The 26,211-nt window shown below is 34.2% G+C and overlaps 3 protein-coding genes across 3 annotated transcripts; all 3 read right to left on the bottom strand.

The window, feature by feature from the left end:
- Positions 1-1,597: 1,597 nt before the first annotated feature.
- LOC122585980 (nuclear-pore anchor) lies at positions 1,598-10,706 on the bottom strand. Its single transcript, XM_043758095.1, has 5 exons — positions 10,225-10,706; positions 3,062-8,672; positions 2,508-2,573; positions 1,998-2,052; positions 1,598-1,908 (listed from the first exon to the last, which is right to left on the bottom strand). Exons 1-3 carry the CDS (start codon positions 10,528-10,530, stop codon positions 2,566-2,568), a joined length of 5,925 nt encoding a protein of 1,974 aa, XP_043614030.1. The 5' UTR covers positions 10,531-10,706; the 3' UTR covers positions 1,598-1,908; positions 1,998-2,052; positions 2,508-2,565.
- Positions 10,707-14,902: 4,196 nt separating this feature from the next.
- On the bottom strand, positions 14,903-18,484 carry LOC122585655 (protein DETOXIFICATION 12-like). The gene is made up of 7 exons (XM_043757784.1): positions 18,157-18,484; positions 16,235-16,779; positions 15,991-16,077; positions 15,718-15,774; positions 15,376-15,614; positions 15,050-15,255; positions 14,903-14,974 (listed from the first exon to the last, which is right to left on the bottom strand). Exons 1-7 carry the CDS (start codon positions 18,385-18,387, stop codon positions 14,912-14,914), a joined length of 1,428 nt encoding a protein of 475 aa, XP_043613719.1. The 5' UTR covers positions 18,388-18,484; the 3' UTR covers positions 14,903-14,911.
- Positions 18,485-19,105: 621 nt separating this feature from the next.
- LOC122604918 (protein DETOXIFICATION 14-like) lies at positions 19,106-23,786 on the bottom strand. Its single transcript, XM_043777780.1, has 7 exons — positions 23,458-23,786; positions 20,858-21,402; positions 20,666-20,752; positions 20,526-20,582; positions 20,178-20,416; positions 19,617-19,822; positions 19,106-19,444 (listed from the first exon to the last, which is right to left on the bottom strand). Exons 1-7 carry the CDS (start codon positions 23,722-23,724, stop codon positions 19,382-19,384), a joined length of 1,464 nt encoding a protein of 487 aa, XP_043633715.1. The 5' UTR covers positions 23,725-23,786; the 3' UTR covers positions 19,106-19,381.
- Positions 23,787-26,211: the final 2,425 nt, after the last annotated feature.

Genomic DNA, 26,211 nt, shown 5'->3' on the forward strand with positions numbered 1-26,211 from the left:
AGAGAGAGAGAGTAGAAAGAGAAACCCTAATTAAATTTTTTGAGATTGAGAGTTTCAATAGAGATATGAATACAATGAAAAAAATTGTCAAGGAAATAGATACGCATGTTTGACATGGTATATCTATGGCTCATTCTGTTTTTTTTTTTTTCTAAAAAAAAATTCAATTACATTTTAAAAGCACTACAAATTAAATTAAAAATAGTTGTACGTGGAATCCAAACTCATTTAAACCTAGTTTTTTTCTCTACTATTTGTTCCTGGTGATCAAAACTATGTGACTTGTCTAGTACCTGTCCTCTTTATCTCTCTTTATAAAAGTCTTTATATAAAAGTCTCTCATTTTCTTCTAACTATTTTTTCTCCAAAACTTGTATTTTATGTTTAGATCTCATTCTGAGCCACTTAAAAAGGAAAATCTGCTAATATAATTGATAATCATCTTCTTTATATCCATTTTGTATATATGAATGTATCAATAAGAAAGTCGTCCTCTCGTTTTTATGCTTACTTTTAGTTGTTACCGTTGGTCCGTGGTGGTTGTTATTGGCAGTTAAAAGGAGATCGGTGGTTGTTCCTATTGAATATTCCCTGAGATTTTAAAATGCGGTGAAGGAGGCTGGTGTTGGTTACCGATGACGGTGGACGTTGATGGTTGTTTCCAGCGATAGACGAAGTAAATTAGTTGGTAAGAATAGATTCATCTTAAGTTATTGTATCATATTGGCTCTATTTGTAGTGGTAAGTCATTAAAGTATAGCATTGTAAGTTTGTAAAGGGAGACTGGGAGAGAGATGGTAGCGGTGGTTCATGAGTCTGTATATGTATATGTATCTATAAATTGTGTATGTTGTAATCAACTTTGGAATGTAACCAACTTTGGAGAGATGGCAGCGGTGGTTCAGCCTATGTATAAATGTATACCTTAGAAGTTGTACCTTCTGCAAATAAAAGAGTACTTTTTAGCTGTAGTGTTATTTGTGAGAGAACCGACTTTTGGCTTTTAGTACGGAATATATGATTGTAACATATGCAAAGAAAGTGGCATATAGTATGCATAAATACTGTAGTGTTATTTGTGAGAGAACCGACCTTTGGCTTTTAGTACGGAATATATGATTGTAACATATGCAAAGAAAGTGGTATATAGTACATTATGCATAAATACTGGTAAAAAAACAGTTGGTTTTTAATATATAGGTTAATGACTCTAATTAAAAACTGAAATTTATCATTATAAATTAAGGTCTTTTATTATATATTAGAGATTCATATTTTCAACAAAAGAATTACCAAAAATTAAAAACTGGGTTCTTGAAACAGCACTAGCCGTCCTCAAACAAAATGAAATCAAGAAACACCATAAACGACACTCAAGACAGTAAACTGCAGCCAAATTTAAATATGGATTTCTACCATTGATCATATGAGTTTTTGTATAAGCCCTTGGATGATCTGAAAACATCTGGTACGCTACACAATATTTAAAAAGGGGGCTCATATATATATTATCATACCCTAAATTCACATGCCTTAGACTTGAGATGGTGACCACCAAACATTAAAAAAAGCTAATCATTTCCATAACTAATCAACAAGCCTCAAAAAATTTTCCGATATTATATTGAGAAAAATCTTGCAGGTTTTGGAATGCAAGAAAGAAGATGCGGAGATGTGCACAAAAATCATAACGGTCCATGGATGTTTCTAACGAATATTAACTAAATATGCAACCAATTCAAATCCCTATAGATCCTGATGAACAATCCATGCAGATTCATACCGGAGATGTCTACTGAGGCCCAAAGTCCTTTCATTCAAACAAAACTATGGTTTTCCGTCTGTAACCCAAAACTCCGTGACTGACCATCCTCGACATGTTTTCTACATTCAATCAATTATACTTTTCTGCAAATAACATATGAAAATGATGAAGAATATGTATGTTTAAAATGAAAAAGCTGGCTGAGAAAATAAAGAACCTTTCCAAGACAAACCTGTATCATCAGCTCTAGAAGATCAACTCCTTCACTAATATTTATTGTCCAACCTCTGCAGTGGAAGAAATAATCAACATACGAAGAAACAATCCATACAGCACAACAAAAACAAACAAGAAATTATAAAAAGATGAATAAAATACACTCCGTTATAGAAAAATCTAACAGGTATAGATCCCGGAGCTGAGAATTTCATTGGCAGGATCAAGTTAAAGAGAACGGTACATATAAGCTTAAATTTCTGTTTTCAACTTCATTAAACTATGAAAGAGTTTAATATTCTTATCAATTCATCCTTTAAAGCTTAGTTACAACCAATGATAGAACAAAAAGTTCTAGCAAACCACTCATAAAAACCATCAATGATTCTTAATTAACAAATGCCCTTCCCATCTTTATATCACAACTAATGCAAACTAGACTCCATTACAACACAACTTTATTCCAAAGCTAAACTAGCAAATAACATGAGACTGAACTGGTGTGAAATTTATAATGAGGTGGTACCTGATAGTAAAGAAAGAGTACGGGTCAACATCAGGTGGAGAGGGGACCACAACTTGCATCACATACCTGGCAGTTCCATATACAGTCAGATATACTTTTTGAACAGATACATAAATTGGTGCTTCTTGATAAGACTGCTAATAAGCTCGGATAACTTGGTAAATATTTTAATAAACGAATAACGGAATTCGCAAAATTTCACATAAATATGTTAACCATTATCCCTACCAAGTACAGGTCTAAATTTTTGGATCAGGTACAGGTCAAACATGTTGAAAAATGAAAACCATAAATTACTAAATCACTTATAAAATTATATTTAATAATAATAATAATAATAATAATAATAATAGAAATATCTTGATCAAAGCTTACACACAGACCATTTATAAACAAGGTAAATAAAGATTAAAAAAAGAAAAAAAGAAAAGGGAACAGCAGAAAGAACCCTTACCAACCATACATAACCATTAACCAATTACCCAAAACTGCCAACCCTAAGATTAGACATTTGTGATATCCTGCAGATATAAATCAAAGAAACTATCACATACCTTGAGAGCCGGGGGTTTGTCCACCACGGCCAGTGCGTCCTCCACGAGCTCGTCCCCGCTGAATCACCCTTCCACGACCCCTGGTAACAGGAGGTGAAGGTTGTGCTACACCCAACCTTTGCCAAGACCTTTGCCTTGCTCTCTCATTCAAATTAATAGTTCTTGGGACTGTATCCGCAACTGGCTCTTCTGGCTTTACTTCTGTCGACCCTGATGTTGATACACTGCTTAGCGTGCTACTATCTTGTTTTGATGCACTTGTTTCAACCAAAGCGGAAGTTTTTGATGGTGCCTCGGATACTGCAGGGATTGTAACAGCAGTGGTGGTAGCCTCTTCAGCCATGGACCCTGCTTCATCATTCCTGTCATTATTCACCTTATCAGTTGAACTCTCTGGAGTTGTTTCTTCCGCTTCTATTTCACCTTCTTCGTTCTTGTCTTCATTGTCTTCTGTTAAAGATGGGGAGCCGATCTCCATATCCCCTAGGGTGTCTTCAGTCATTTCATCTTCAATTGGCATGGGCGAAGGTGACCTAATTTGATGCTCAACTAATTGAGCTTCCCCCGTTTCTTGGCCACCACCTTCATGACCAATAGCAGCATCTGAAACCATTTCTCCCTCTTCAGGCTCACTTCCAGCTTCATCTGTTTCTGGTTCGAATTGTCCGTGCTCCACATTAGTAATCTTTGGTGGATCTTCAGTAACCTCGTTTTCAGTTGGCCTGCTTACATTTTCTTCAGCAATATCACTTCTATCGTTCTGTAACTCTGCTTGGTCCTCAACCAGCTGTTCATCACCAGTCTCAACTTCCTCATCCTCCTTAATAGTTTGTTCCTCTGCAATATTTTCATCAGTGGGAAAAGAAACTGTTTCAGAAGCATGTGAAGTCACTGTGACATTTTGACCTTCTGTACTCTCTTGCTGCTCTGAACCCCTTGATCTCTTGGTGAGAGGTGCTGCCACATCAGACATAGTGCTCTCCTGCAACTGTGATCCATATTTTCCCTCCGAAGCAGAAGGACGTTTGCGTGCAGATGACTGTAACTCGAACATATCAACATCAGCCTTAGGTTGCTCGGGTTTTACAATACGGGGACGGACTAACCTCCTTGCCATTTTACGTGGTTCAACTTTTGGTTTGGCTGCAACCGGTGGCTTAGTACTCTCATCTATGTTCTGAGATGCAGGTACTACTGATGTCACAGTACTTGTAGTAGCCACCTCGCCTGTGGTGGAAACTGGAGGTATATCAGCGGTAGCAGCAAGATTGTCAAAGGTATCACCTGAATGAGGTGGTACCGCTTCCGATTCAGGGGTACGCTTGATGTTTTCAACTCCATCTGAAACAGTTTTCAGTGCCTGCTTACGTTTCTCCAATTCATCATTCTTTTGACTATTTGCTTTCCCAAGTTTTTTATTATCCTCTTTTAATCTTTCCAAAGTTTTTTCTAGCATCTGTATCCTCGTATCTTTCGCTTCCATCTCCCGTAACTCATCCCTTTGTTTCTCAACAGTTCTCTCGAGTATCTGTAGCTTTGCATCTTTCTCAGCCTGTTCGCCTGCACTCTCCACATTGCTCCGTTTTATCTTGCTAGAATCGGCCAACTCTTTGGAAAGTTCCAAATTCTTCCTTGAAAGTTCCTCTTTCTCCTTAGACAGGTTATCACTACGTCTTTTAAACTGGGCAGTAAACCTTTTGTGCTTGTCCATTTCCAATTTAAGGGAGGTCTCGGTTTGTAAAAGATTGTTAATTCTTGACTCTTTTTCAGCCATTTCCACCTTGCTTCTTGAAAGATCCTGTTCAAACCGTTGGATTACAACTAGTTTTTCAGAAACAAGTTTCTTCATCTCCTCCAACTGTCCTTCCTTATCAAACAACTTTTTGTTCATCTCAAGGGCATCAGCTCGCATACGACCGTAATCTTCGGGATCTATATCTTTAAATTTATTGAGCAGTTCACCCAATTTTGTTTCTAGATCTTTCCTGTCTTTCTTTTGTATCTCTATCTCTCTCTTACAAGCTTCCACCTCTTTTTGCTTTTCACCAAGCAAACCCTCTAACCTTTCAACTTCACTTCTTGCATTATGTGTAAACTGGCGTAGCTTTTGACATTCATCAAAATTGTGTTTGTTTTCCTCCCTAAGCTGTACATTGCTCTCTCGAAGCAAATTCATCTCTCTGACTTGAACCTGCAGCGCTTTAAATTCTTCTTCTGTAAAATGCACCTTTCGGGAACTTTCTCTCTCGGCACGGAGTAACCCCTGAGCAACTGATTCAGCCTTCAAGGCACCTTCAAGCTGAGACTGTAGCCGTAGCTTTTCCTGTTTCAGTAAAGAAATCTCAGTCTCTGCAATCTCTTTAGACCGCCTCAAATACTTCACCACATTCTGCATCCCACCATCATCAGAAGATTGCACACCAGAGCCAGAACCATGACTCGTTTCTGCCATTTTAATGTGCAGTGCCTCAAGCTGATCAAGCAACAACTTGTTTTGTTCATTAATTTCGTTATACTTCTTCTCTGATCTTTCTTTTGCCTCTTCCAACGCCAGCTTTTCAGTCTCCCACTTGCTTTTTAGCTCACTGTTCTCAATTTTGAGGATGTCAGATATCCTCTCGAGCTCGGATGCTTTCTCTTGTACTTTAGCCAATTCTTGTGATGTTTTGGTCAACTCTTGAATTGTCTCAGACTGGAGTATAACCTGCCTTTCATAATTCTCTTGTGCCGTACGCCATCTTAAATGCTCATTTTCCAAATTATTTTTCATTGCTGACATTTGCGACTCCAAACCCTCAATACGCAACAGTTTTTCACTACATTCTTCCCTTAACTTAGAAATCTCTAACAATGAGGAAGCAAGAGCTTCTTCTTGTGATTCAGCAGCAGAAGCTACTTCTTTTGCCTTCAGATTATAACCATCTTGAAGCTGACTTACATGCTCTTTGAGTGATGCAACTTCATCTTCTAATGATTTCTTCACCTTCTCTGCCTCAGCTTTAAAATTTTCATGAGAATCTTCCATCTGTTTTAAGGCAGCCTCATTCACATTTGCAAGGCTCCTATATTGCAACATATGATCTTTACAAGATTGGGCTTCTACTCTCAATTTCTCATTCTCTTCCTTCAACTGAGCCATGTCATCTGTATTTGAAGTAGACGCATTTTTATCTAGCTCAGAACTCTTCGTTTTCTCATAGTGAGATAATCGTTCTTCAGCAACAGAAGCTCTAGCATTAGCTTCAGAAACAGCATGTAAAGCATTAGCTAATTCTTTTCCCATCTCCTCTATACGTTGCATGGACCCCCGCATAGCTGATTCATGCTCAAGCGTGAGCTTTCGAACATTATCCCGTTCTATCTGGAGTTCTTTTTTAGCCTCAGCCCATTCTTGCTCGGTACGTTTTACATAATCCTCTTGACTCATGCGATGAGCACTTCTAGATTCTTCTCGAACTTCTTCAGCACTCTGAATTGTGTTCAATGTAGCCTGCAACTGCTGAACTCTATCTGACATACTACGAACCTCCTCAAATGCTCGTTTTTCAGAATTAATTAATATTTCTTTTTCACGCTTTAAAACAGATACCTCCATGTTTAGCTTCCGTGACAAGTCCTCAGCAATATGTAAATTTTCAGAAGCTTCACGGATCTTCTTTTGATAATCAACTATCAACTGTGAGAACTCAACATTTCTTGATATAATTCCATTTGTTTCTTCTCGTTGATGATCAAAATCTTTCATAAACCGCTCAAGTTTCTCATGTGCAAAAGTTGCTTCTAGCGTCAACTTGTTATTCTGTGACCTTAATGTGATGATCTCACTTCTTAACCCCGCCATCTCATCTTCTAGAAGCTTTATGCGCTCATAGGCTTTCTCGAGTGCCCTTTTTGAAGCATCTTGAGAACCTTCAAGTAGAAGTGGAACATTATTCATTTTTTCCAACGGTGCTGCATCTGGAGATTGTGAAAGTGTAAGATGACGTTTATGCTCTTCCTCGTATAATTTCTTGTACATCGCAACAGTTGTATGAAGCGATTCAATCATTTGAGCTTGTTCTTCTGCTCTCGCCAAAACTGCATCAACTTTACAAGCGGTTTCATTAGAATGTTTACGGAACTCTTCCTCAAAATTCTGCTTTAACTCTGTTTCTTTACTCTCAATCTGCTCGGTTAAAAGACGAACTAGACCACGAAGCTGTACATTCTGCTCAACTAACCCATTTATATCTCTGAAAGTTAACAGCTTTTCAGAGAAATCGCTGTTAGCATCTGAAGTGGCATTCAGCTGCTCCATGGCAGAACCGTAACCATCAGATCCGCAACGAAGTTGTATGTCACGACATTCCTTCAACAAAACCGTCACTTGCTTTTGAAGATCAGTGTTCTCCTTTTGAGCTAAATTGTAGTCCCTTTCATGCCTTTTCAATTCAGCCTTCAGCTCCTGAATAGTTCTCTCAAGGGCATTTTGCTCAGAAAGAGAATTCTGCAGCTTTTCATTTATTGCATCATAAGCTTCAACCATTCTTTCATGTTCTGCTCGTTCATCCATTAGGACATCAGCTCTCTCTTCTATTTCATGATAAACCCTTTCAAGTATCAATTCAGACTGTTTTCTTCCCAATTGTTCATGTCTCAAAGCATCAACAGCTTCTTGGTATTTTTCATACATTTTAACTAAACTCCAACCATCACGCAGAAGGGAAGCAGCTAACGCCGTGCCCGATATACCTGCCGGAATACTGGGAACAAGCATTAGATTGTTGTCAGCCTCACTGTCCATGTTAGAGTTTCCATATGTTTTCATATTGAAACTGCTCAGTTGCAGAAGACCAATCTGGTCTGATTTTCTAGAATTTTCCAAATCCACTTCACACTTCTCAAGTTTTGCTTTTAAAACCGAAACTTCTTTCTCAAATTCTATTCTACTGGCTGTTTCTTTATCAAGCCGTTCTTTGAAATCTTTTTCAACCTGACTTGCATGCGACTCCAAAGCCTTGATAACACCCTCGAGCTCTCCAGACTTTTTGGACAATTCATCTGAATTCTCTTTGTAGAGTTCAGCAAGTTTATTTACAGTAGAAAGCTCGGCAGACAATCGCTCCTCATTTGCAGCAGCCGTATCTTTAGATGAACATAGCTCATTCTGTAAAGCTTCAAGCTTTGACTCGAGCTCCTTCACTCTATCATCCTTCCACTTCAAAGAGCTAGAAGTTTCATTGTATTTTCTTTCAAGATCTGCAAGCTTAGAAGACATATCAGCCTCTAGTTCATTATGTACCTTTCTGAGCTGCAATAAACTGTTGACTTTAGCGGTCAACTCATCGTTAAGCCAAAGATTATGTCTCTCAACTAATTCTTTCTCCTGAGACAAACGAGCCAAAGAAGTGTGAACCCGAGCATGGTCAGACTCCAGTTCACTGATACGTGATTCTTTAGATGAAGCATTGTCGGTCAAAGAAACAATCTTGTCAAGATATCCCTTGATGCTAGAATTCTTCTCATTAATCTCTAGATTCTTATGTTCAATCAGCTGCAGCAATTGACTTTTGGATTTTCGAAGATCTGAAGCTTCCAATGACAGCCGTTCAATCTCACCATCTTTGCCAATCTGAAAAGAAAAAATGCAACCCAATCAGAAAATTAGCAAATGATAAACATGTTACAAAAGCAACTCAGCGTATGTACTTATAAGAGTGTTACAAAAGGTAGGTTGTGTAGAAGTGATAAAAGCATGCCAATAAATATTCGACTAACAGTATAGAAAATTTCTAATTTACTGCACAAATAATACGAGTATACGCATACAATCTCCATATGAAACACCACAAATCTATTGTGTAACTTCATTCTTTCTCAACTAATGTTTCTTATTCCCCAGCCATCTTTCTCTAGCTTAGATTCCTAAAAAAACTCTTGTACTTTAACATCTGAAAAAACATAATAGTTGGCAAATACTGCACAATGTAATAAATTCCCAGAACAGTGGAAAAGATAGAGTGATAGACACCTAAAGAAGTTTATCAAAAGAAAATGCTTTTTCTCAAAGTAATAAATCTCAAACTTCAGAAAATATACATGTATAGAAAATGCTGAAAATACATAAACCCCACAATCCCGCACAAATAAAGCTAAATACCCATGTTAATCACATTACAGTACAAGGCAATAAACAGACTAACCCTGCATATATAATGCTAAAAATATGCCAGTCTTAAAATACATTACAGTACAAAGTAACTGACGAGATAATACTTCTCGTCCACAACCATTTTTACCAATAAAGTGAACCAAATTCTGATTAGCAAATAGCAAGTTTACAGGTTCAGATTGACAGCCCATAATCATATTATAGTACAAGCAGCTTGATAAACTTTAGAAAAATAAACTCTAAACAGAACTACCAAATCATCCATCTAATTTTCAATCAGCATTGAACCATTCCACAATGTTAAGCTTTGGTAGAGAAAACTACTTAAACATACAGAAATGTGATTTTAAGAAACTACTGTTTGCAACTTTCTTTATCATCAGGTTTACGAAAAGAAAGAAACAAAAGCATTATAAACAACACATCCGGATAATTAACTACTGAATCGATAATACATTACCCAAACTAACAAATCACCCTAACGTAGCCTATATCATTAATCAAATTAAACTTGAAACGCTTATCAACCAAAAATGGCAAATGCATATCCTATTTTTTGGATCAACTTCACTATTATTATTCCATCAGGCAAATGCATATTCTTATAGCACACAAACATAAGTGGTTGTCATTTATAAAACAGACGCACATTGCATCGATTATACAAAAGTTCAATCTATCACAAAAAAGCAACATAACATAACCTACAATTCATGTAAAAGTATGCAACAAATCCCAAACTTTACGCACAATATACTTTTTCTTATCAATCAAAAACCATAAATGCATATTCTTCTAACATAAATACACAAATAGTAATACCGTAAACGTGTGTCTTATCAATCGAAATATCACATTCGCATGTCATATCGATAAAATCTATCACATAAAACAAAAAAAACCTACAATTCACATACATACTTAAACAATAAAGCCCTAAATTTAACACATAAACAATCAAATAGTTTCGATAAAAAGTAGACGAAATTCCGAAAGAGATAAGAGACGGTACCGATTGAAGATAAATCTGATGCTTTTCGGCTTGAAGCTGCGCAAGTTCGGAACCACGTTTTTCCAAATCAGAATTGACCTGCGAGTGTTGCGATTGAAGAGCAACAAATTCGGATTTCAGAGAGACATATTTTTGTTCGAGAAGCGAGCACGTTTGTTCGGCGGTTATCGAAGAGGCGTCGAATTGAGCTTTTTCGGTTTCGATTTGATTGTAAAGTTGTGAAATAAAGGCGTCGGCTTTTTGAGAAATTAGAGATGGATCGTGTGAGATTCGAGTGTATTCTTCGTCGGAAATGAATAACGGCATGGTTGTTTACGGTGGAGATTCACGGTGGTGATCGGAGAACATGTATATAGATATATTGGGGTTGTATGTATTTTGTATGGAGTGAGTGGTGAAACCCTAATCCTAGAGAGAGAGAGAAAGGGGGGAATGTGAAAAGGGGTTTTGGAGGGAGAGAAAATGCTTTGAAGAGATATATCTCCATCGAAAGTCGGTTGTTTCGATTTGTATTCGAGATGTTACATAAAACGAGAGTTTGTACAATTTTTAAGTTGTTTACGTTACACTGTAATCTTAAAGAGGAGAAAAGAAAAAATTTTAAATGATTTTTGTATAAGTTTGAGTTTTTGAGTTTTTTTAATAATGGAAAGGAAATGAAGTGATATGATTCGAAAGGATTATTTAGTTGTTTTTATTTTAAAAATTTTTTTCCTATCTTTGAAATGATTTAGAATGATTATATCTTCTTTCTTCTCATCTTATCATTTCAATTATTTTCTTTTAAAATGTAAGTCAAGAACATAGTTTTATAGCCTAGTCGAAAATTTCTGGGGGTTGGGTTGGCATTATTGGCTATAAGGAATGTGGCTTGAGCCCAATTGTTACGGGAATAACGCCGTTAACCTTAGGGATTAACATAGACTGAGACACCCACGGTTTACTAACCCGCATGAACCTCTTTTTTTTTATCGTTAGGAGCAACGGTGTAGCGTCAAGTTTGTGACAAATTGACAAGTTTTAGTTAAATTGTAGCCAATAGGAAAAAGACATGTGTATATGCTAAAAACTTGTCAAAACTAGCCAAATTGTATGGTATAGTTGAGTTTTTTTTTCTCCAATTTGCCAATATGCCAATTTGTTGCCAAAAACATTCAATTTCACTAGAAAACAAAAAAAAAATCACCAAAGATGCTCCCAACGTTCACTAGCATCGGCCAAAACTAGCCGATATACCTTGCCAAAACTTGCCGATTAAATTTGCCAAAACTAACCAATGAATGTGGTATAGGATTGCCAATGAACCAATACTAGCCGATGCATTTTGCCGATATTTTTTGCCGACTACACCCTTGCCTCTTACAACCTTCCGATTGCTAATTCACGGCTACCTTTAAAATAAAATAATAAAAAGCTAAAAACTAAATCTTAATCCCTTTATATATCCATTTCAATTTTATACCAACTCTTTTCTTACAAACTATATTATTAACCCGCATAATACGCGAATGATCATATATAATTAATGATATGTAATTTTTTCATAATATCAAATATTTAAATAGTTTTTGTGTCCACTGTATACAAATGTTTAGTCTTATTTATTAAAATACATACTAATGATATAAAACAAAATACATACATCAAATATTTATTACGTGATATCATAAATGTTCAATACAAAATCATGATTTTAGTTATAATGTTTTTACTTTTAAATTTGTAATAACAAAACTAAATTTATTTGTTCTATATATGTTTAGTTATATAAACTTATACTTTTTGTAAGAAATGTGTGAATTACTTGTGAGTGTCGGGAAGTCTGACACATATTATGTTAACAACATGTGTAATTAATTTAATTACATTGGGTAACCTTTAAAAAACTACTCTAATCATGAAAGCTATATAAAAAATTTAAAATTAAAATAAATTAGTAAATTTGTAGATCATTTTTATAACTTTGTTCAGCCTAATTATTTCATTTTCAAGGTTTGCAAAAAACCCCATTTTTTATATTTGGTACGTTAAATAATCCTAAGTTAACGGCCGTCAAAACCGTCACATCACTTGCTTCATGTACTAATTATAGTTTATAAGTTTTATTCTTGAATTTAATTTTCCTGAAATATTAAGACTTATCCATCATTGTCCAAGTATATATTTAGTACTCATAACGTCGAGTTAATTATTATCAGATTAAAATGAGTTAATTTACAATTTATTTTTCTTAAAGTACTATTGGATTTTGAATGAAAGATAACATCACTGATGATACAAATGTATGTAACATGTTCTTTTTAAAAATTATAAACTTCTCATAGGTAAGAAGATCTGAATTTGTGACCATGAATTTTATAGACAACGTGTTTGCCAACTCTTTTTTGGAGGATTTGGTAAAAAAAAAAAAGTTAAATTTGAAATTCATGTTAATAAAATTTATAAACTTAAATTTATACCGATAGCAATTTAAAACTCAAGAGATTGAAATTAAATAATGTCTTCTGTAAATCTTATCTATTATATATTAATAAAAGAAGATTGTGATGACATAAGATTTTTAAACATTGTATTACCACAAATCATTTTAATTTAATTATGACATCATCATACTTTTTTATTTAAAATTCAAAATATTCTTTTCTTAAATATGCATCATTAATATAGTTTTTTATTAAATGTCCACAATATTATGTAATATTTTAATCACCCTATTTTTTCATTATAATAGACCGAAAACTATGGTGCTTTTTTTTCAAATAATGTTTTTTTTGTTTTTGCCAACCGAATATATTTTAACGTGTGTCCACAAGTACACAACTATTGTTTTCATTTAGTTTCGTTTTTACATAGTAATTTATCACAACATTTCAATTTATTTAATGTTGTTATTATACGTTGAATATGAATATATATATATATATTGGAACGGCAAGAATAAATTATATTTTTAACGACCACTAGCGAGGATTTAGGGATCAAAGGTAAAATACAATCTAGAGATACATTGGAAAGAACACAATCTAAAATCAACCCTGATCTTTAACTGCTAAGGTTATAAAAAGGTTGGAAAAAAACTCGTGTCAAATAAAACACGAGAAAAAACCCCGTGTCAAATATGAAAACATATTTTAAAGCTATCCGAGTATCATTCGGTTTATTTGCAAAATGTTTACCAGTTAACCCGGGTTGATTAATTAGTATATAAATAAGAGAATATTGTTATGAATTCATCTTTTTAATTTTTTTCTTCCATGTGGCACAATCATGGCTCTTTATAGTTGACGCTTTTTATATAAAATTAATAGCATGACATCATTTATTTTTACAAGTTTTTTTAATTTTTACTTAAGGGTACGTGTCTTTACATTCTATTTCAAATTCATTGTGACTTAAAAAATTAAAATGAAAATAAATCATGAACGTAATTTCTAGGAACTAATAGTAATCGTAGATTGATTCGTTTGCTATACAAAATATTAAACATATATATAAATTGGAGACTTAATATAGTTATTATATCATCTAATATTTTTGATAATTAGCTTATCATTTTTCAAATCAATTAACATTAGCAAATGATTATTTATTGAAAAAACTATAAAAAAAAATCATAATAATACTTGGATATCACCTAAGTTGATAAGCTAGTTATAAAACAAAAAGGCTTTTAGCACAAAATATTTGAAATACTACCTTATTATAACTATAAAAGATATATATATATTTTTTAACATCAAACTAAATAAATTAATAATTTATAAAAATGAATTCAAAAATCTATCAAATTATATCTTTTCGTAACTAAGTTCATATAACTAATTATTTTAGAAATATTCAAAATAAGACTCGTAACAAACATTCCAAATTTCTAACCAAACTAATAATTAGCTGTCTTTGTTATTTTTTTTGGTCTTGACATAATGTAACTATAACTTTATTTAATAGAAAATTATAATGTATTAGTTTAATTAAAATCTATAAAAGGTAAATGAGGTAAGCAAATCAATCCAATGGCTAAAATTCAATTTTCTTTTTCATCCAAGGGTTATAGTTTTTTTAAAAATGAATTTAGATGTCTCTTTTATTATTATTGGGAGATATCACACTTTTTTTTTAAAAAAAACTATAAAAAATACTATGGATTATAAAAATAGAAAACAAAGGTAGAAAGTTGTGAGGGGTTATGTACGAGGCACTTTTCACCCTCAACTTTAATAACAGCCACCTAAAGAAGTTAACTATCAACAAATGTCTTTTCAATTTCAACCAAACTTTCTACACTCAATATCTCAAATCTAGGGTGATGTACAATATGTCTCAAAATTCTGATCCATTTAAGCGACATTATGATTCCGAGAATAAAAGGTTCTGATTGAGAAGAACGTTTAATGTCAGTCTATAATGATGATGAAGCATCGTTTGACCTAGCTTGTTTCCGGGACGCAATTCATACCATCTTTATTCATACCATCTTTTAAAGATGGTATAAATTGCGTCTCTTGTTAATAGTAAAATTGAGCACCATCTTTTACAAGAAGTTGTTTACCAAAGTAAATGTTGGATGTGATGGAAGAAGGGAAAAGATAGGAAAACATTAAAGGCTAAAATTACTATTTTTGAACCCTTAATGGAGTTATTTTTAAGTTATAACATCTAAATGACATTAATAAACTTTGTTCTATTTTCAATTCAATGTATCTTCCGTCAAACATTCTTCCTCGAATAGTCTCTCCTCCGCCTTTGTTGCCTGCATCGATTACCCAACCTCATTAGAAACCGGTCTCACTTAAATACTTGCAAATTCCCTGTTAACAGCATATACCTGTTTTTCATAATTTGTACAAATTGTCACTACTAAGAGTAGAATAACTTGTAATGTGCAACCACCTAGTATACCAATCCACATCCCTTCTCCCCTTAGCGAAGTACAAAAGCCCAAAAAAGCAGCAACCGGGATTCCAACAAGATAATATGCAGCAAGATTCGCGTATGCTCCTAGATGTTGCCACCCAACTCCCCTTGCCACACCTAGTTCATCAATAAACAACCACTCGTCATATGTATGTAGTAAGACACATACATACACACAAGAAAAACATGTTAATAATAGAGCAAGAACGGAAAACGTATCATATAAGGCCTTATAACCTGAAAGGGTTCCCTGAAGACCATCCATTATAATGTTTAAACAGATAAGAGGGGCCATTTTTGTGACATAATGGACAACTTCCTTCTCACTTGTGAAAATGTATCCAAAAACATGTCTACCGGCAAAAACAGAAGTGCTGACTATAGCTGTCTCAACAATTGTCAGGATTATGATGGCATGGACCGCTACACGAGCACCTTTTGGATTTCCTGCTCCCAGTTCATTCGAGACTCTAGTGCTGGACAAGAAAGCAATGAAATCAACACCATTAGCATATTAGCCATGCACATACGATTATTTTCATATAGCTACATGTATGATCAAGATTAATAGAGACAAACCTAACAGCAGCAGCAAATCCAAATGGTATGGCGTAGAGTGTAGCAATAGTGTTGAGGCTGTTTAACAAATGCAACAAAATTGACAAAATCAATAAAAAAAATTTCCCATTTCATAACAAGAATTCTGTTTATGAGAAACAGAGAAGCCCAATATTCTTATTTTAATTGTTGCACCAAATAAGAGTAAGGAGGGAACTAAAACTAAAACTTTGAACCCCCAAAAGAAGTTATATAGATGACTATATTCTGATGCAGTTATTATAAATACCATACCACACAGCAAGAACTGAGGTTTCGAGCTCTGGATTTGGTAGAAGCCCAGAAAGCAATACAAGAAGCTCATATGACCACCATTCCAGGCTGCAAGTTAAGATGCACTTGAAGTGTTAAAAACATGCATGCCAAATATTGCACCAAAAAGAAGAAACTCACACTTGCAGCATGTCATTTTGCATGAGTTGTGATTTAAGTATTTTGATTGACAGATTTTGATCTCATTAAGGAAGGTCGAGATTACCAAATCATGACCGCTGACGGGATAGCAAAACTGAAGAACTGTCTCATTCCATGAAACACCTCAAGTGAGACCGGGGAACGGGTTTTTGCACACTTGGGGGAGTACATCATGTAAAATAAGAGAAATATGACATTTAACCACATAGCAGTGGCTATAGATATCGCTCCTCCAATGTTCCCCAATCCTAATTTATATACTAGGGTCCAACAAAGAGGAACGTGTAGGCACAATGAAACTACTGAGCTAGCAAGCATGGGTAATAGCATGCTCTGCATTTGAAAATATCGAATAAGTGGTTGAAGAATTGCATAAGCAAAGAGTGCAGGAATAAGCCAAGTGATAAATTTCCCAGCTTCATGTGAAATCAAAGGGCTTTGGCCGACAAGAATAAGTAGTGTTTCTGTATATCTCCAAAAGATAACAAGAGGTATGCAAACAACTAAAAGAGAGAAAATTGCAGTGTACGTCTGATTTGCAAACTTTGTGTATTGTTGAGCTCCATAAGCCTGTCCACATAAAGTTTCCAGTGCACTAGACATCCCCATCTGTAAAAATCAAAGTTAAATAAAAAAGATCAATATAGGCAAGTAGATACCCAAAATCACATTTTTTTTATGATACTAAGCTGAAGCATCTATTATGTCGTTTTTAGAGAATTAAGCTGAACTTATAGTGAAGCACTGAAGCATGCCATTCCAGATTTACAGGGATGTAAATCATCCTACTTAATGATAATTAATGTCTGTATTGAGCCTAATACCTTTTCTTTAATCTTATCTGCACATGGAAATTTGATAAGCACTTTCCCCAGCTTAATTGAAGTTACTACTGTTTTCAGCATATAACTAATTTACTTTATTATGCCTTCTTAGAGTATCTCCAATTAGTCACTTTCTATAAGAACTTTAGGAGTCTATGCATGTTTAGAAAAAGCTTTTGCATTAAAAGAGATTTGGTTAATATGTTTTTGACAGTTAAAAGTCAAAAGACTGAGCATTGAAGATAGATGCTCTTAGTCATAAATCCAAAATAGCTAGCATACAGTCAAGTATACATACTAACGCATACGGATTTTAGTCATTTAATATGTGGCACATAGAGTGTCTTCAATTTTCGAGAAGTGATATGTACACAACAAAAGTTGCACTACACAAGTTAACGCTTCACAAAGTTGTGCAGCGATTTTCTTGGTGAGCTCCAATCTTTCAATAATCAAAAAAAAAAATCATCTATATTAGCATTGTCTTGACTGCATATATGGAATCGTTTTTCATTTGGAAAAAGAAAGGGTAACGTCATGGTGGAAGACAAAATAAATGAATTCCAAGAAACATCCTAAGACTTTTTTTTTTGGTTCCAACAACTATCGATTTGATCCAAACTTGACTACTACTTCATCTAAAACACAAATCACACTTTAATGATCTCTATCTAACTGGCAACTGAACTTGCGCTCCAAGTCGTTGAATTAAAATTTTATATATTTCTAAGAAAATGACTTAGAAATGACAGGAAAATGGGCCTCAGTCATGAAGCATTTGAAAATGACTAAATTGACCTGCCACCACTCATCTTTTTGTCTCAATGGAAAAATCCTAAAAGGCTAGAACCCATGCTTCTAAAAATATGCATATACATCATGTTGTAAGGATATAACAATAACAATACTCAATCTCATCGGACGAGATCACAAGTATGACAAGGTGAGATGCTAACCGTCATGTCTCTAAAAGGACATCCGTCAAACATGCATGTAATAAGAATGTCATACATATCTCGATAAATAAGGGGCTATAAGGAAGAACTTTCATATCAAATTAAATCAAGTATGGAATGGTTAAGCGCGCGCTAAGCATGTAATTAACATAAAAAATTGAAATGCAAGTATGTAGAGTACAAGCTAGGATAGACATATGACTAACAATTAGGCTGAAGCCGGTGACACCAGAAATGGAGATAGCAATGGAGGTGCTAGAGAGAGCAAGTTCGCCAAGATGACCAACCATCGTGACAGAGGTAACCTGCAACAAATACTGTGAAAGAGTCACTGCAACCATTGGCCCTGCTATAAATCCTAGTTTTTTCATCTCTTTCAACAATACATGGCATCTCGATCTGTTGCTATCTTTATCTTTCACGAGCAGTCCTTCCATGACGTCTCTTGTTGTTGCAGGCAACAAGAAAGATCGAGAGCAAGCTAGTTCTTGCTGTGAATGATGGGAGTGAAATTGTTTAACATATATATGGGCTCATTTTGTAGCACGGGGGGTGTAGGAATTCGATTTAAAAAATCTTAATAGGTAGTTATTTATAATTTTATTATTTGAAAACTTTGTACTACTATAAATTGGTATTTGTTTGATAGTGATTATAGCATTCAATTCTTTTGAAAACTTTGTACTTTACATAAGTTACATGTAGATATACACAATTTTTTAACATCCACTAAAAGATTTAAAAAAAAACAATAGAAGAAGTCCACAAAAGAGTAGCATTTAGGTGTCTTAACAAAAAAGAAATATGGCCCGACCTTATATGGTGTATTTTTGCTGAGAGTTGTTGAGCCAAAAAAATTATTTTTGTTAAATTTCCATAAAATGAAATATGGCACGATGATTATGAATATGCCGATTCAAGAGTTTGATGATCATTTTAGTGAGGGGGGCAACACATGTCGCTTTTGAGTTCACGTGATACATTTTTTGATTTAGATATTACTTGTGAATTTTTTTTGTCCCCCCTCCCCCGGTAGTATTTGGTACTTGGCCGGTCCCTGCTTATCGGTATGATGCCAAAATTTGCAGGTCTGGTTAATAAAATGAGTGAAATAATAATGTGCAAGTAACTTAAGTAACAAAGACTCCGTAACTCTTTTGCCTGTTAACAACAGCATAATATTTGCCAAAAGTTTGAATGTAAGTAATTATACAACCACAGTAACCAAATACAAAGATATAAAGCGTGCACAACTATTGAAATTATACTAAAACTCTGCCGAGGAGCTAAATGCTGGGTGAAACTCGCACTTTGACAACTGTAAAATCGTGTATGGACCCAGAATCCTAAAACATTTTAGTATGGTTAATATATAGGATTTGGCTAGATTGAGTGAATTATAATTTGCAGAGAAGTACTAATGAAGTGGCTTCACATTAATCTATCTTCCGTTGAACCTTCTTCCTCAAATAACCTCTCCCTCGCCTTCGTTACCTGTACAATTAACCAACCTCATCAGAAACCCACCCAAGCCATTTTCAGCTATCTAGCATTTCATGACCCACTTGAGGTGACAGATTCAACCCATTTACTTTTGGGTTATGTAATATACATAAAGTGGATATATGGATGAAGGAAAATGGAAGTAGGTTGTGATGATGCATACCTGTTTTTCATAATTTGTAGAAATTGTTACTACTGAAAGTAGAAAAACTTGTATCGTGGCACCTACTAATATTCCAAGCCATAAGCCCTCCCCTCTAAGTGATGTGCAGAAGCCCAGATAGGCAGCAACTGGGATTCCAACAAGATAGAATGCCGCCAGATTTGCATATGCCCCTAGATGTTGCCAACCCACGCCCCTTGCAACACCTGTATATATAGCATATCAATAAACAACAAGCCTTTATATTTATGAGTAAAACACAAACATTCATCAAGAATCAACGAGTTTAAAGCCTGATAGCATAAAAAGGTTAAAAGTTTGCCCACTTTTCATATCAGGTATCAACTTAAAATCCACCGGATTAAATTTCAAAAAATTCTACCAAGGTGACCTTTACCGGTTACCAGGCCAAAATGCTCATTCGGCATTGAAAAACTGGTAATATTGGCTATCAAGTTAGATGCATGAAAGAAAATTGTTTGACATCATATAATTTGTGTATTTTTTTACATATGCAACTAACCCAAGAAATAATGGATAACAGATGAGAGGTATTCTAACCTGAAAGTGTTCCCTGTAGACTATCCATTATAATGTTTAAGCAGAGAAAGGGGGCAATTCTTGTAACATAATCGACAACTTCCTTCTCGTTAGTGAAAATGTACCCAAAAATGTGTCTATTGACAAAAACAATCGTGCTGACTATAGTTGTCTCAATAACTGCAAGGATCATGATGGCTTTGACTGCCACACGAGCCCCTCTCGGGTTCCCTGCTCCAAGTTCATTTGAGACTCTGGTACTGGAGAAACAAAAAATCAGATCACCATAAGCATATTAGTCATCCGTGCATAATTATAAATAGATGAAGTATAAAGAAAGGCAATGTCCTTATAAGACTTTGAACAAACCTAACAGCTGCAGCAAATCCATATGGTATCGCATACAGAGTAGCAATAGTATTGAGGCTGTTAAAAAAATGCACATATTAACATCATATACGTTTTCTGCATATAACATACAACAAGGATAGTGTTTCTAAATAGCGTACCATATTGAAAGAACTGAAGTCTCAAGCTCCGGATTTGGCAGAAGCCCAGATAGCAATATCAGAAACTCATACGACCACCATTCGAGGCTGCAAATTTTAGGATGGCATGAAAAATATTTGTTGGAGTTTCACACAAATTTTTATCATCAATTAGTAAATTGTTGGACCAAAATTCACAGTATTTTGCATTACCAAATCATGACAGCTGATGGAACTGCAAAGCTGAAGAATAGTCTCATCCCATGAAACACTTCAAGTGTGATGGGAGAACGAGTTTTTGCACAAGCGGAGGAGTACACCATGTAAAATAAGAGAAAGATGGCATTTGACCACATAGCAACTCCCATAGATATTGCTCCTCCAATGTTCCCCAATCCAGTTTTATACACAAGGGCCCAGCAAAGAGGAATATGTACGCACAGAGCAACAGCTGAGCTAGCAAGCATTGGTAATAGCATACTTTGCATTTGGAAATATCGAACAAGTGGTTGAAGAATCGCGGAAGCAAAAAGTGCAGGAATTAGGTAAGTAATGAATTTTCCAGCTTCATGTGAAATCGAAGGGCTTTGGCCAGTTAGAATGAGTAAATCTCCTGTATATCTCCAAAAAATAGAAAGGGGGATGCAAACAATTAAAAGAGAAACAATAGCAGTGTAGGTCAGGGTTCCAACTTTTTTGTATTGCTGAGCTCCGTAAGCCTGTCCACATAAAGTTTCCAGTGCACTCGACATCCCCAACTGTCAATAACATATCGAAAATGAAAAAAAGTTTGAGTAAACAATACAATGGATATAACTATCCACTGTCAAATTCCATATTAAACATCCCTTTCGCAAGACGATGGATCCTTGTTCAGCATATAAGAGTATCTATAGTGACATTTTTATACACGCTGAGATGTAAGCTATCGGGTTAAAACCATCTCCTAACGTACACCTGGTTAACTAAGTAATTCACTAAGTGATGCCGCATGTGACTGTTAAAAAATTATGACCTATATTAAATCCCGAGGAAGCCAATAAGTCAAGCTACCATGGTCCATGACTGTTAAGTATAAATAAACAATGGTAGAAAATAGTAATACAGACACTTTCTGTGGTGCTTTTTGTTTTACATTTTTTTTTCTGCATTATATTTCACAATGCCAGAAATTTGATCTTGTGGGATTGTGGACCATACAGCATACATCACTGGTCAATGGTCATTGGATTGGGGCATTGGGCACCGCATGCCAGTTTACTAGTGGCCAAAATATGTGTATGGATATATCTAAATAAACTTTATACACTGAATGGGATCCAATATTAGAAAATTTTAATCTGTGTTGACTATATAATTAGGAAAAGGACAAGAACATCATCAGACAAAAAAAAAATGAATTTCCAAGAAACAACAGAGGCGAAATTTGTCAACAAGTAAGTCATACATCCAAACTTGACTACTTCCTCTCAAATAAACTTTTAAATATAATGGTTTTCTCAACATTGTGGATAATAATTGATAACAAATCTATGTCAGAAACTCAGAATCATTAAACAATTGAAGAAACAGAATTGTCTAGCATCACTCATCTACTGATATTGATAAATCATCTGTGATTATTATCCACAAGCACAAACTTCCAACCTTGTCACTTAATACAAATGAAAAGTTTTGTGTAATTGAAACATCTATTTTAAGTAAGCAAAACCCTTTACATAATTAATTAAATGGTTTTTTTGTTGAATAGGTAAGGTATTAAAAATTCATCTTTCTGAATCAAATTAATCAATGGGTTCTTTGTTTAATCTTGAAAAGGAAACATCAAATTTATCTTAATGCTAAATTGTTTTTTTCTTCTGGGACATGGGAAAATGGTAAAAGGACATAAAATGAATATTATACATACATGGTCTCTGAGCATTAAAAAAACAGAAGCAGTACCATTATAATTTAAATAGAAGAATGCTAATCTCTAGCACATTACATCAGATCTCTCACCTTCTCACACGCACACACAAAAAAGAAAAGAGTAATAATTAACATTATTACAACTTGAAATTTTCAAAGAACATATTGTGTACTGATACAATTCAATATAAAAAGAGAAAGAATGGAACAAATTTTGACAATGATAGATAACATGTTTTCATTTGGAAAATTTCAATCTTTCCAATTCGAAATGCTTGAATATGATTATTTGTGTTATTTCCATTAACATGCCTATATTGATTAATTTAGTAAGTAGTGACACTAAGTTAGAAAAATGTTAATCTTCACCTAATCATTAATCATCCAACACCATCGTTATCAATTTAGGAATAATTTCATAACAGAATTTGTTTACATTCCAAAAATGACCACCAGCTTTATTACATTCGTACTTAAATCATGTCATCATTAACACTTTCTCCAAAAGTTTAAAATCATTAAACTCACTAACTCACCCATTTTGCCTATGGGGTGCTTGAACTTAAATCCAAAACCTTATCCTATGGGCACTACTAATTATTAGCATTTTTTTAACGGCATATTATGCTACTCTACTCGGCTACTCCTACAACACAGGAATACCTGTGATGGAACCCAAGACTCTTAGAAAACCGAGGTGGATCTTCCCAAGGTCAAAGACATTAATCACCGGCATATATATATATGTTCAAATATCCACTCAAATGCAAAAAAATATACGTACGTACAGATAGAGATATATAGAGATGTGTACACACAAACATATAGATATAGATATAGATATAGATATAGAGGAGAAATTAAAAGAAGCTAGAGAAAGTGGTGATGTTATATATACTTACAATAAGGCTAAAGCCGGTAACGCTAGAGAGAGAAATAGCGATGGAGGTACTAGAGAGAGAAAGTTCACCTAAATGACCAACCATCATTACAGATATAACCTGTAACAAATACTGTGATAACGTCACCGCCACCATCGGACCTGCAACATATCCTAATTTCTTCATCTCCGCCACATATGTTATCAATCTATCTTCATTATTATTCTCATTATTATGTTTTATAAGCAATCCGGCTTCCATTCCGCCGGCGTTCCTCTCCGTCGCCATCCCTATACCGGCTAACGGAAAGTTTGTTGTTGTTATTATGGGAAAGGAAAAATATAGAGAGTTTGTTTCTTATCACATGATATGATATGAGGAGTTTATATAGTGAGTAATTATTTGTCTAAATTACAAAGGGTATTTTTGTCATTTCAATATTAAGATACGTGGTTCACTACGGGTCCTGATCGATATTTATAGTTTTTCTAATTATAAAAGTTAATTATTGTTCTATTTAACCTTAATGTACGAGCAAGACTTGAATTTTGTCTCTATGGTCATAGAGCGAATTATTTTCTTAAACGGTTAATGTCAAATCTTTTCTTTCTATATAACTAAAATAGAATAATTTTAAGCTTAGTTGGCATTATTAGTTAATTGCCATAATGTATTTTTGCATAAAAAAACACATTAAAATGTTCTCGTCTAAAAGTTGAGTGGGATTTGAACCCCTTTTTACTATTTAGTAATTAGTAACCAATTGAGTTTTCATCATTACCTCATAGAGTGAGTTATTAACATGACGAAAATCCGATTTACTTTTCTTTTATGTCTCTTTCAACAAACTAATTAACATGCATATATGTTCAATTAGAGCTGACTCAAGTTTTTTTTATGACGTTAAACGTAATCGATTTTGAAGGTCTAGTTTATTAGCATATAATCTAAGATACAAAGAAAGCAAATAAATAAATAAATAAATAAAATGGTAACTGCTACGGTTAAAGACCACGTACTGGTCTACACTGGTCACCAGTCTGCTAGTTGTTGCCTCTTACTAGTCACCAAATTTGTAGCTAAAAGAAAATTCGATCCACAAATTAGTAATGTGTGATGTGTAATATAAAGGCCGGACAATATACTATTCATTGCCCATAAATGCGTAGCCCAATTATTAGCCCAAATATTATAAACCTTAAGCCCGTTATACAAAATTTGGGGGCCTTGTAACTTTGGGGGCCCAAAGCAGCTGCTTGACTCATTACTACATTAAAGCCGACTCTTCAATTATTTGAACTCTAGAGTCAAGTTAAATTTTCTTGAGGGCTTCTTTATGATGACTAACTAGATTTATGTCGTGCAATGCGGCGGCGGTGAGGGTAGTGATGGTGGATGTGGTGGTGGGGGTGGCAGTGAGGACGGTGATGGGGGCGGCGATGGTGGTAATGTAAAAGTAATTGATGTTAAAGGTAGTATTGTAGTTATTTTGAGTGTTGGGGGATATATAGTGTAAATTATTTCATTAAATGTATTATAGGTATATTAGATAGAGATGTTTAAATTAGTGAATAAAGGAGAAAAGTATTTTTCGTTTTTTAAAGGTAGAAAGTTTAAGGGGAAAAAAATGATTTGTTTTGTTAAATAGTATAAAAATCACTTCAATTTTTACATCATTACAGTACTTTTAAAATTATTTCTAACCAATATCACTCTAATAATACATTTTACTTCCTCATCATATTATATTATATTCACTATTCCACTATTTTTCAAATTAAAAACAAAAACATAAATTAGATAAACGGTTTGGGCCCACATTTCTTTCTTCTCATCCCTACTTCGTCGATTAACTGACAAACGTATCTAAATTTAAAAAGCGATGAGGGCTTTGCCTATAAAGCGGTTTATCAAAGCGACGAGGAATGGGACGAGTTGAATCCATAGGGAACCCTCTTGGATCAACTATGTGACTTGCACAATGCACCCCATATATTTTTTAGTAGTGTGTTGTTTGATGAAATACTTGATGTCACAAGGTGTCGAGAGACCTAAAATAAATTTTTAGTGCCTTACAAACTAAAAATCAAAACATATAATTATACTTTTAGTTTGAAATCATGTTTTAGGTTTTTATTTTGTTTTATGCCATCTCAACAAAACATCTATATATCATAGTCTAATTTTCAATTAATTGGTAACTAATACAAGTATACAACTTTAAATACATATCTAAAACCAACATATCTATATGTAACCATATGCACGTGTCATATCATGTTTAAAATGATGTATAGTTTTATACAGTTAAATCTAGCTCTTCATCCTTGAAGGTGTTGTAAGTTTGTTTCTTTCTCTTCGTTGTTTTTTTTTAAAAAAAATTAGATATGAAAAAAGTAGTTTTTGTATGTGTGAAATTTTAAAGAAAACTATGTAAAAAGCAAATAAGTGACGTAACTCCCAAGTGCCAATGGGGTTGGTGTGGCTCATTGGAAATGTGTTTGACATTGATAGGATCTATTAGGGGGCGAATCTCACTTTCCGATGATTATTGAGAGTTTTTTGATAGTTCATGCTAGGTTGCATCCAAATCATTCATGTAGTTTAGTAATAGTAGTAAAATAGATTGCCGTTAAATTAATTTATAAGTAATCTGTCAAACTATATTTCTAGATGTGATTATGTGAAGATGAGATATTTGTATCAATGTAAAATTAATGATCGAATAATGGCACATAAACAAAAGTTAAATAAACTGGTGTACCCCATGCTCAT

The sequence above is a fragment of the Erigeron canadensis genome, chromosome 1, assembly GCF_010389155.1.
Source record: "Erigeron canadensis isolate Cc75 chromosome 1, C_canadensis_v1, whole genome shotgun sequence".
In the NCBI taxonomy this organism is placed as follows: domain Eukaryota; kingdom Viridiplantae; phylum Streptophyta; class Magnoliopsida; order Asterales; family Asteraceae; genus Erigeron; species Erigeron canadensis.

What these genes read in the sequence shown, in the direction of transcription:
- LOC122585655 (XM_043757784.1), bottom strand. Translation starts at nt 18,387, where the DNA reads ATGGAAGGACTGCTCGTGAAAGATAAAGATAGCAACAGATCGAGATGC. An exon ending in TCACCGGCTTCAGCCTAATT is followed by an intron (nt 16,780 to 18,156) that starts GTTAGTCATATG and finishes TGATTTTTACAG; the next exon opens with ATGGGGATGTCTAGTGCACT. An exon ending in ACCTCAGTTCTTGCTGTGTG is followed by an intron (nt 15,775 to 15,990) that starts GTATGGTATTTA and finishes TTTGTTAAACAG; the next exon opens with CCTCAACACTATTGCTACAC.
- LOC122604918 (XM_043777780.1), bottom strand. Translation starts at nt 23,724, where the DNA reads ATGGCGACGGAGAGGAACGCCGGCGGAATGGAAGCCGGATTGCTTATA. An exon ending in GGATTTGCTGCAGCTGTTAG is followed by an intron (nt 20,417 to 20,525) that starts GTTTGTTCAAAG and finishes TTGTTTCTCCAG; the next exon opens with TACCAGAGTCTCAAATGAAC. An exon ending in TCTACAGGGAACACTTTCAG is followed by an intron (nt 19,823 to 20,177) that starts GTTAGAATACCT and finishes CTATATATACAG; the next exon opens with GTGTTGCAAGGGGCGTGGGT.
- LOC122585980 (XM_043758095.1), bottom strand. Translation starts at nt 10,530, where the DNA reads ATGCCGTTATTCATTTCCGACGAAGAATACACTCGAATCTCACACGAT. An exon ending in ATCAGATTTATCTTCAATCG is followed by an intron (nt 8,673 to 10,224) that starts GTACCGTCTCTT and finishes TTTTCTTTTCAG; the next exon opens with ATTGGCAAAGATGGTGAGAT.